This window comes from Phoca vitulina, unplaced genomic scaffold, assembly GCF_004348235.1.
Source record: "Phoca vitulina isolate PV1807 unplaced genomic scaffold, GSC_HSeal_1.0 scaffold2, whole genome shotgun sequence".
Classification (NCBI taxonomy): domain Eukaryota; kingdom Metazoa; phylum Chordata; class Mammalia; order Carnivora; family Phocidae; genus Phoca; species Phoca vitulina.
The window spans coordinates 30,819,328-30,831,451 of NW_022589705.1; the positions used below are offsets into that span (position 1 = coordinate 30,819,328).

The window sequence follows — 12,124 nt, forward strand, 5'->3', positions numbered from 1 at the left end:
CCACACACACACACACAAGCTCCCCAGGGGTTTCTAAGTTCCCATCTACATCATATAGGAATCAAGGAGTAGCTCAGGAAAATTTAACAAATGTTCCTCATTTTTACTTTCCTGAGCATCCAAATTGATGTGGCCATAAACCAAGTGATATCTAAAAAGAAGGTAACTTTCCTGCATCCTGAAGAGGTAGTAGGGAACAAAGGTTTTACTCTGCCAAAACTCAGAAAGAGGAAAATCTGAACATCTATGTCTCTCCCTCCCTCTTTGCCTTCCTGCATACTCCTGGAATCAAAAAAAACCAAACCTGGCTGTCTCTATATTTCCCCTATGTCATATCCTCATCCTTCTATAATCTAGTAAAAGCCTTAGAGTTCTATTGCAGTAGCTGGAAAGTGTGTCTTTTCTATAATATAGGACAGCCCATGTGCTGGGTGCTCCAGGCTCAACTTGTGAATTTTAAAGTTGGAAACAATGAAAACAGAAAAATTTTCTCAATACATTCAGCCCTTTGGCATACAAACCCCTCAAGGTGAATAGGGTAAAGTCTATATATTCAAAAAGGCAAAATAGAAAAGCAATTTTAATGATTTTCAAAATATTGCCCCATTACAGCAGAGATGGGGAAGACAAGGAGAGACATGGTTTAGGGGTTTGAAGAGGGAGTTCAAGGCTCAGTTTGGGAAACATAAAGTTTGAGATGCCTATTAGAAATTCAAAAAGATGTCAGTAGGTGGGAAAATCAGAAGGTCACTGGTGCAGTCAGGACAGGTGACATAACTTCAGGAATCATTAGGCTATAAGGAGATAAAGAGATGCTTTAAGTACGTAGAAAATTTGAGAAGCATGCTGCCATGTAAACAAAAGTTTTAAAAAGTTGCAAGAATGGAAAATAGTTTCAGATAAAATGAGCCATTGGATTATTGGATTTGGCTATTTGAAGGTCAGTTGTCCAAAAGGAAGCAATTTCAGAGTTGTGGTAAGAACAAAAGCCCAAATGAAGACAGAATGAGAAGTAAGGAAATAGTGACAATGAGCATACACAAATCTTTCAAAATGCTTTGTTATGGGGGCGCCTGGGTGGCTCAGTTGGTTAAGTGACTGCCTTCGGCTCAGGTCATGATCCTGGAGTCCCGGGATCGAGTCCCGCATCGGGCTCCCTGCTCAGCGGGGGGTCTGCTTCTCTCTCTGACCCTCCTCTCTCTCATGCTCTCTCTCTCTCTCAATAAATAAATAAAAATCTTTAAAAAAAAAAAAAAAAATGCTTTGTTATGATGGGGAAGCAAAAATGGAACTAGAAAAGTACATGAGAAATTGAATGAGTGAATAGAAAGGGAGGGAGGGACATGAGGTCAAGGAAGGATTTTTCTCAAATGAGTGTTACCTGGCATATTTAATTGCTGTTGGAAGTGATTATTTAAGAGAAAAAAATTGATAGTGCAAGTGTAGGAGAAGGCCTTGAAAAGGACATGGGGTTTAGATGCAAGTGAGGAGCTGGCCTCAGAGAAGAAACAGGGAAACTTCTTCCTTCGTCAGAAAAGGGGAACAATATGTGCGTACATAAGGAGGCGTGCTGGTAGGTTGGGTGTTGGGAAGAGATGGCTCTTGCTTGATTGCCGCTGGTCTCAGTGCAGTATGAGGCAAGGTTATTAACTTGAAAATGAGGTGAGAATGGAAGTTTGAAGAATGTGCAAGCCATCTTGCAGAATAATAACAAATTTCTCAATTATACACATTTGTGAGACTTAAATTTGTCACATTTTTACTTTATCCACAAATTTTTATTAATATTTAAATATATAAACACGATGATACTTAAACTGCATTATTGGTTGGCAGATAGCATTTCCACACAGTAGTGTCAGCTGACACCTGAATATTTGAGTTCAGTGCAGTTATGGAGTGCTGATATAAGAAAAGGGTTTATGAATTCCCTCTCATACAAGTATTGCAACAAAAGCCTAACATTTTTAAGGACTTTAAGTTTAAGTCACATAACTACAAATTAAAGAAAGAAAAAAATATAATCTCAATAGATGAAACAAAAAGTATTTCTAAAGATTTAATATCCATATTGACTGTCATACGTAATGGTGAAACTTCAAAGAAATGAGCAAAGATCACCACTATTCACTATTTCTCTTCAACATTTACTCAGAGACCCAGCCAGTGTAATAAAACAAGAGAAATAATCTACAGATCAATTATTAAAATTAATGAGATTTTAGCAAGATGCTAAATATAAGAATATGCAAAAATATAGATTCCATTCTTCTTCCCCAGCAACAAGCAGTTAGAAAACTTTAAAAAATACTATTTACAATACAATCAACAACAAAATTAAGTGCCTAGGAATAAATCTAACCAAAGATTTGCAAAATTTTATTGAAAAAAATATGTTTATTAACAAAGACCTAAATAAATGGGGAGATATTTTATATTCGTGGATAGGATGACTCAATATCAAAAAATTATCATCTCTCCCCTAAATTAGTCTATAAATCCAGTATAATTTTAGTCTAAATCCTCACAAGAATTTTTTATAGGACATGATTCATGAAAAGTGATTTTAAAAGGAATGTGGAAGAACGAAGGGCCAATATCAAGACAGTTTTCAAGAACAAGTTGCAGGGGGTGGGAGCACAGCGGTGTGTGGAAGAGAGGACTTGCCCTACCTGATATCATAACTTATTATTAAAGCTAGAGTAATTTGGTCAGTGTCATACTCATTCACAGGAAGAGACCAGTGGAAATAGAAGATAACCTAGACAGAGATCTCAGCATATTTTGAAACTTGAAGTTTGATAAATTGATTATAGATTTCAAATCATTAAGGAAAGGATGAAATATTCAATAAATGGTACTGGTACAGTTGGTTATCCAAATGGAAAACAAAATAAAACAGCTCCTTCACACAAATGTGCACACACACAGAAGAATGAAATTCCAATTGAAGACCTAACTGTGAAAATCAAAATGTTAAATATGAGAACATTTATGAGAATATTTCATGAACACCTGAGGGAGAGGAGAAGGATCTCGTAAACAGTGAAAGAAATAAGAAAATATTGATGAATATGACTACGTTAAAACTGCAAACTTGTATTAATCAAAAGTTATGTTAAACAAAGTGAGAAAATAAGCTGCAGGCTGAGAGAAGAGATCTGTATTATATAGAATGAGCAAAATACAAGTATCAGGAATATGTATAAAAACTTTTAAGGGCACGTACTGAATGGAGCACTGGGTGTTATACGCAAACAATGAATCATGGAACACTACATCAAAAACTAATGTAATGTGTGGTGATTAACATAACATAAATAAAAAAAAAACCTTTTATGTATAACTCAGTAAGAATAACTCAGGAGAATACTGGACAGAAGATAAGAGCCAGAGATTCACATATAGATGCCAGATAACTTTATGAATAGATAATCATTCCTCCTTAGTAATCAGAAATATGCAAATTGAAAACACAACAGTATATCATTTTCCATAATGAGATGGATATATTTTAAGTCTGATAGTACCAAGCATTACAGAAGATTTGGAGTAATTGGACTCAAACATTGCTGTGGAAGTGTAAATTGACAAAGCTACTTCGGAGAACAATTTGACAATATCTTGTCTACTTGATGATGCACATATTTTATAATTCAGCAATTTAACTTCAGGGGCTCTACCCTAAAAAACAAAACAAAACAAGCAAACAAACAAAACTGACATGGCACATAGAGGGATGCACAAGGTATTTATTGCAGCACATTATCTATAACAGAAAAAAAAACCCACACCAAAAACTCATCAGTAGGAAAGTGTTTAAATAAGTTGTGATAAGAAAATGGAATCCTGTAGAATTAAAAACAAAGTGAATGGATTAAAGACATTGATTAATTTCAAAAACAAAATGTGTGTTTAAAAAGTTTCAAAAGTATACACAAAGTATGCTTATTTCAAGTTTGAAAAGATGCAGAATAGCCATATATTTCAAATGGAGTAAAAGTATAAAGAAATGCATGGGAATGATAAACCAATTGAGGGCAATGGTTGCACCTGAGTGAAGAGAGAGGGTAACGCGTTTGGAAAGGTATGTGTAAAGGGACTTCAAGTATGTACATATGTATATTGCTTCTTTTTCTTCAAGTAGGTGGTGGGTACATGGGTATTTATTGTACCTTCTAATATCTTTTTATATATATTTAAATATTACATAATACACCTTAAAAAGGCAACAATAGTTAGTAAGAACTAACACTGAGCTAAGTTCTTCAGTATAAGTCCAGTTCTTTCTAAGCATTTCACGCATTATCTCATTTAATCTTAGTAACCTTTTGAAAAGGTATTATTTTACCTCTTTTATATTAATGGGAAACTGGGGTCTTTAGAAGTTAAATAATCTACTTAGGGTCCTATTGCAGTAAGGTACAGAGCCAGAATATGAAACGAGCAGCCTAACTTTTAAAAGTTCACACTATTAACCTCTGATGAAGGTTAATCTGCCTCTTTTTAAAACTCCACATTAACCACAAAGAAATCTCGGGTTAGTGCAACTATCATTTCAACCTCTGGATGCAGCTAGAACTACAGCAATAGAACTTAACCATTTTGGCTTCTAAATTCAGTGACTTTCTGAGGCTAGAAGAGCATTTGCTCAGGAACATACGGTATGAGTCACTTCCTTAGGTATCTGTTTATTCGTTCAACAAATATTTATCAAGAGCCCACATAGCACAGTGGTAAACCGCAATTTATTTCTTGTCTACGTCATTTTTGCCGTTTGCCAAGCTTTGGGACACAAATTTGAGATTTCCATTTTCATTTCCAACTAATGCAAGGAGTGCTGTGATTAATTCTTAGCCATTTTAGAACTTGCATCCTCTGGCTTACTGTGGTCTCATTTAAGCCTAATTATTGTTGACCTGCAAATTCACATGACATCTGAAATATTTTAGCCAATTTTTACTTTAAAAAAGTATATATTAAAAATTTCTGTCTAACCAAAATACAGATTGAAATGAAAATATTGTTTTAAACAGTTTAATATGACTACCTCCTTTTTTCTCCATGTATTTCCCTCTCTCCTTTTTTCCACAGACTAAAGAAAATCTCCTAATCTACTCCAATAAGATTTTGAGATTCTTCTTGACCATGTTTTAGATATATTTTATAATCCTACACCATCAACAAGATGTTGAACCCACAGTAGCTCATAGAACTGCTAAAACGGATGCACTGGGTTTACTTTTCTCACCAATTAAAATGGGTTACACTGAAACCAAGTAATTTTTTCCCTCTAATAAAGAACAGTTTAATTTTATCTATCTTTGCTGATTTCTATATGTAAATTTTACTCACTAGTAACAGCTAGACCTCTAAATCATTGTGACGTATTTTTAAACAATTACACAGGGGCACCTGGGTGGCTCAGTTGGTTGAGCCTCGGACTCTAGGTTTTGGCTCAGGTCATGATCTCAGGGGAGCCTACGTGGGGCTAGGTGCTTGGTGCAGAATCTGCTTGAGATTCTCTCCCTATCTCTCTTCCCCTCTCCCGACTCGTGCACGCACTCTCTAAAATAAATAAAATCTTTAAAAATAAATAAATATTCAAACAATATTTATTGTTGAAAAGTAATCCTCATTTTTACATAGTGTTCAATGCAGTGGTTATGTGATGTAAGTATTTAAACACTCCATTTAGTCCTTTCCTTAACAGTTTATTTTCTTTTTTATATTGGATATCCAGGGAACTGAAGGAATTGTGGGAATTCCAGGACAAAGAGGTCGTCCAGGGAAAAAGGTAATTTTTTTTTAACATCTTTTTATGGGTTTTTTTTTTACATCTTTTTTTTTTTTTTTACATCTTTTTATGGTACATCTTTCTTCTGATGTGCCCCGAGCTCCATAGGATGTTGTGATGTTTTTATTTGCACTAGATATAAAGTAATAAAGTACTATAAATTGTTTTTAAAAGGCATTTTTGTATAAGTTAATATTTAACTCTACTTAGGAGTACCCATCACCTTAATTATTTAAAGGCAAATTTCCTACTTTGTAGTTTGTATAAAAATCTTTGCCTTTCCTTTTTCCTGTTTGCCAAAAATTCTTTAGTAGACTATGGGCAGGAAAAGAGAGAAAAGGAAAACATTATACCATTTGTGGTATTTGGTAACAACTTTAGTAAAATGGTTAGGGGAAAGGAATATGACTACAATTGTTTCTGTGTTTATTTGTACTATGTTTATCTAAATTGAAAAGGTTAATGATTGATTTTATTTTTCCCATATATTGGCTAAGAAACACAAATAAAGAATGTGGTTTATTTGTTTCTTTTATATTTTACTAAAAAATGATATATTTATAAAATTCTAGAATGTTATAATGAAAAATTCATCTTTGTATGGGGTCAAAAATTTATTCAAGTATTGATGAGACAGAAATGATTTTCTTAATTCTACCACAACAGTTCTGAATATATTACTGTATTTAGCTTCAAATCATACCATATCTAGTCCCCAAAGTCTAATTTTATCATTTCTACTAATATACACCCACTCCATCTTTGTCATAATGTAGGGACAGTATAAGTGAGAATAAAAGGTAAAGAAAAATTAATGAGGTAAATTTTAGTAGCCATTCTTTTTCTTTTAATGTTTCAAGTTTTTATTTAAATCTAGTTAGTTAAGATAAAGTATAATATTAGTTGCAGGAGTAGAATTCAGTGATTCATCACTTAAATATTTAGTAGCTATTCTTGCCCATGAAAATAACCCCAATATTGAAGTCTCTTTTCATCATACATAATGTTATATCTAAAATCAACATTAGAAGTGGGACAGTATAAGTCCTTACAATAACCTGCACCCCTGGGAATTATTATGAATACCAAAAACTTCCTGACTATGATCACAGTCTAGTTTTTCTTTGTATCTACTTGAATATCAATAATAGAACAGGTTGGTTCCCACTTTCAGAAAACGAATTATAGTACTTAAAGTTGCTTCAAAGAAGCTGTATTTTGGTGGTAGAGAATGATCAGTCAGCTTGATGGAAAACAGAAGGCAACTAACTAGTTTTTAAAAGGATGCAAAATGATATAAAAATATTATCGATTAAAAAAAATGTTATGGATTTTTAAAGGCAGACTCCAAACCAGTGAGTGATGATTCTGAATATACAGAACCGTACACTGGAACCTTTTTGCATTAAATAGATCTTTGTGGCATTGAAGTTGTCTATAGAAACAGGCTTCTCATAGGGCCTGTGTTTTCTCATGATGACAAGAAATACGTGCATGCATGCAAACATACATACATAACAACTTTCAAAATAAAAATCTTGGTTATTTTGTAATTCAGCAAGAACACCAAATCTCCCCTGCTTGTTAGGCCAAAATTATTTTTTAAATGTTCTTTCTCCTAAATTACTTTTAGTTATATCTTTAGGTTAACCTAGGTGGTGATGGTTTCTTATTATCAGTGATGGTCTCTACTACTATTAAATTAAAGCAAAGTTACTATTTACAGAATTTTGCTTACAGAATATCCTCTGGTGTCATTCCAAGTATATGATATAGTTAATTCATCTAAGTAAAAATTTGTTTTTTCTCACTTTTCTCTCTTATTAATGACATCCACAGGGTGATAAAGGACAAATAGGGCCCACAGGAGAAATTGGAAGCAGAGGTGCTCCTGGACAAATTGGGGAAAGTGGTCCTAAGGGTGCCAGAGGAACTAGAGGTGCTGTGGTTAGTATTTGATTTGTTTCCAGACCTGAGTTCACTGTGGATGGAAAAGAAATGTATCCATGTCCTTAAAGTTTCATCCCTTGATTAATTTTACAGAGAAAGCAATAGTTCCATTGAAAATAATCTACCTCCATGGGCTGTGGAGAATTGTAAGCATTCCACAGTACTTAAATGGCTTAGTGGTTTCTGGACATGGAAAAGGGAGAGGGGAAAAAAAAACTCAAAATGGAAATAAAATATGAAATGAAGTTTTAAAAAAATCAGATTATAACTCCTAAGTAAGAAAGTTTATATTCTTTGCACTTAAAGTCAGAATTTAATATCTGTATAAAACTACACTGTCAGGATTGGCAAATTGCTTTGAAAATTAGATTTATTTAAAGGTTTTATTTATAAGCTTGGACTCCACATGCTTATCTGGAGATTTTTTTAACCAGCTGTGATCAATATCCATAACATCTAATATTTAATCTTTTGCATGAATTTTATATGATGTTGGAAGCAAGGGTCGCATAACACCTCTGAACCTATAATAGCAAAATTTTATTGCTAATATATTGGACCAGTTCAGAAAGTCCTAGCACAAGAGATGCAGAATATTTGTGATTTAGTGTTTAGTGTTTTCACTGTTTCATAAGCTTATATACAAAATGCATGTATTTCCTACTCTCCATTAAATGTCACAAACGCTAGACTTTTTACCAACGCCTTCTTGAGAGCATTGCATAATCCATCTGTTGTCTGAGGAAAGTTTATCTCAGGCTCTTTTTACATATTCATCTTACTACTTCAGGTCTTTCTTACTTCCTTTTATTTAAATTATTAATATTTCTCTGCTTTTGGCTTATATGTTAAAGTACTTTATATGATTAATTTTTAATGAACATCAGAATTAATCTGGAGTCTTGCCATCAGAGTAGGCTGCTACTTTGGATTTTGTTTAAAAAGAATATTCACTTTTTGAATATTGACACATATTTAACCTTCCCAAAAGGTTTCATCAAATTCACTCTCCCACCACCAATACTTCCTATTAACTCTTTTGATGTTTTACAATCTGATAAGTGTGTCTCATTTTCTTTCTATTTACATTTCCCTGATTGCAATAAAGTAATTTGTATTTTTTTCTGGAAATTGCCTTTTCATGTGTACTTTACATGGTTTATATTAGGTTGTTTTTTTCTTATTGACTTGCAATAATGCCTTATATATTTTAGATAATATATTTTGTTAAATATGTTATAAAATATATTACAAATACATTTCCCTTTCTATCATTTATCTTTTAATATTTTTTGTGATATCTTTTGCTGGACAGAAGGTTAATTATATAGCCAAATTTGTCAGTTTTTTACTTTACAGTTCTAGGTTTTATTTCTTCATTAGAAATGCCTTTCCCACCTAAAGTATATAAAAACACTCTTCTATATCTTTCTAATACTTTTATAGCTTTGTTTTTACCCCTAACTTATATGAAAATTATTTCTTTGCTATGAAATAAGTTGTAAAGAACTGATTTTCTCTTTTCCAAATTGATATTCAGTTGTCTCAAAATCATTTAATAGTCAATCTATTTCCCACTTTTCTGAAATACTACCCTTACCATAAACTAAACTCTCAAATATTTATTGGCTTTTTTCATTCTCTCTGTTTTCTTCTGTCACTCTGTTAGTCTGTTTTTAGGTCCAATACCACACTACTTAAATTATTTTACTATTACAGTATTTTTTGAGATCTGTCAGGGCAAGTACTCCATATTTCATTTCTCTAAAAAGTTCATCTCTTACCATAATTCTCTCTTCCATGTGAACTTTAAAATCAGCTCTTTAAGTTCTTTAATATTGAATCTTTCAGTAGAGAAGCACTATATGTCTTTCCATTTACTTATATCTTCTTATATACCTTTTAATCAAGTTTTGTTATTTCCTTCATTCTGTTCTTACCTCTATCTTGTTAGGTTTATTGTTAGTTTCTTACGGATTTTATGATTTATAATGCAGTCCTTTTTCCCATTATATCTTCTTATTGATGCTGTGTAAGATACCTATTTACTTTAATATTTTTACTTTATATCCACTTTAATGATAGGTGGTTCTCATGGGTTCTTTGGATAAATAATCATATTTAGAATTTCTAGTTTGATATTTGGTTAGGCATATACCTAGTCTCTGCCTTAATTTTCTCATCTCCTGTTTAGTTTCAAACTCAAATAGGAGAGTTGATGTGGAAACTTTTTAATAGTATGAAAGATAAGACATTCATTATTAGGATTATTATTTTTGCTCTTTTCAGTTATCTGAGTCACATTTTCAGTATTTTGGGGGCATTTATTAATTAGCCCTAATTTATATAGTATCCTCATCTGCAAATTATTGATAAGAAAAGCAATAATAGGGTGATTATTGTACATAAGTTGTCAATCATTTCTATTTTAACAAGTTTGACCAGAGCTGAAACTTTGTTTATCAAAGCATCTGAAACTATCAATGAATATGTTCTCCTTGATCCCATTGTGACAATATGAAAAACTATCAGACTATATTCTAATATTCAGTGATGCACATCTACCATAAACCTGGACAGGTGCAAACTACATTTCCAAGAACTTACTAGAAACCTACCAGATTCTAACAACTGAAAATATTTTTCTTAATATGATTAAGAATATTCATACCAGAAATAAACTACAGAGACATGTTTTTGGTAGGACTTTTGTGGTTCAGAAGAAAAATAAGACAAAAGTTAGAGTGTTATTTTTTGTTTTCCATTTCAGACTAAGTAAAATATTATACCTCAAAAAATCTAAATTTTAAGTAATAAAAGTACTAAATAAATAAATAATAAGAGTATAAGTTTAATGGTTTAAACAGTTGTTTGTTTTCTCTCTAATATTTGCTTTGTTTTTTAGGGACACTTAGGATTGATGGGACCTCATGGAGAACCAGGAATTCCAGGATATAGGGTAATCATTTCTAATTGGAAATTAAAATGTATTTACATGAAAATAGTTATATAAAGATGTCATCTCAAATATGCAAATTAAGATGAAATCTCACTGATAACAACCTTTCTAATATATTTAGGCCTCAACCGCCTAGAGAATAAATCTCGTTTTTCATTCAGAATATTGCCATATCTAATAGGATGACCTTGGTGTTATTAGGTAGAACATGCACAAATTGTATGGAGAATGTCTGCTTACTTGTCCTTTTGTTAGGGCCATCAGGGTCAACCAGGACTTTCTGGGTTGCCAGGACCTAAAGGAGAAAAGGTATGTGTGTATATTGACTTTTTAATCCTAAAGTTAAATATTAAATTTTTGTGTTCTTTCTGAAAATATGCATGGAAACATTTTCAAAGAATAAAAGAAACACTTTTCAACTTGGGAAGTACTGCAAATTCTAAAAGATAAATAATAAAAGACAAAAATGTAAACAAGTCATTAAGATGTCTTCAATCGGCTATCTCAAGATATTCATGAAATAATATATGTTAAAGCACTTTGCAATCTGTAAAGCTTTGTAAAAGTAAAATTAATTACTTATTAAAGAAATTGTGAGACTACAGATTAAATAACTGGTACATTTGTAGTAAAATTTTTTATGGATTAAGAATAACTACAACAGTACTCCTGTTGATTTACAGTATCATTGCAAACTTGAAATTTCGAGCAAATTCCTAAACTGCTTTTTATGTAATTAAAGCAGATTGACACTTCTTAGAACCTATAGGAATCACACCTGTATAAAATATCCTATGCTAAGTTTTATAGGTAAAAGTTTTCCATTTAAATAGATAAAGATAGTATATTTCATAACATGTTAGACAATAATAGCCTGCATATTTCAAAGGTTATTTTATTAATTTGGTTTTGTTTATAAATCATTATCTTCATTACAGGGTTATCCAGGAGAAGATAGCACAGTACTAGGACCACCTGGGCCTCGAGGTGAACCAGTAGGTCTTTTTCTAAAATTATTTTGATGTTTCAAGATAAAATGCAATGAAGATAATAGATTGACAGCACCAATCACATCTTTTCAAGGAGTTTTGTTTTGTTAGTTTCATAACATGATTTTTATAGGCATACACTATTTGTAGCTATATAATCTAAATGCAAAGCCCCATCTGTGTTGGGCTCCATGTTAGGTGTGGAGCTTGCTTAAGATTCTCTCTCTCCCCATCTCCCTCTGCCCCCCCAAAAATATAGTAAAAACAACTATATCTACAGTAATTAGCTAAGGGATACACAAAATAAAAAATGTAAATTATGACAACAAATACACAAAATATGGGGAAGGAGAATAAAAATGTAGGACTTTTAGAATGTGCTTGAACTTAAGGGACTATCAACTTAAAATAGACTGCTATGTACATTGG

The 12,124-nt window shown here is 32.3% G+C and overlaps 1 protein-coding gene across 1 annotated transcript in view; it reads left to right on the forward strand.

Annotated features, from left to right (window-relative positions):
• COL24A1 (collagen type XXIV alpha 1 chain) overlaps positions 1 to 12,124 on the forward strand; it is a 384,914-nt gene that overhangs the window by 286,204 nt on the left and 86,586 nt on the right. The window contains exons 39-43 of the mRNA XM_032424689.1: positions 5,744 to 5,797; positions 7,637 to 7,744; positions 10,653 to 10,706; positions 10,962 to 11,015; positions 11,645 to 11,701. Coding sequence (XP_032280580.1) covers positions 5,744 to 5,797; positions 7,637 to 7,744; positions 10,653 to 10,706; positions 10,962 to 11,015; positions 11,645 to 11,701 — 327 coding nt within the window. The remainder of the gene's footprint in view (positions 1 to 5,743; positions 5,798 to 7,636; positions 7,745 to 10,652; positions 10,707 to 10,961; positions 11,016 to 11,644; positions 11,702 to 12,124) is intronic.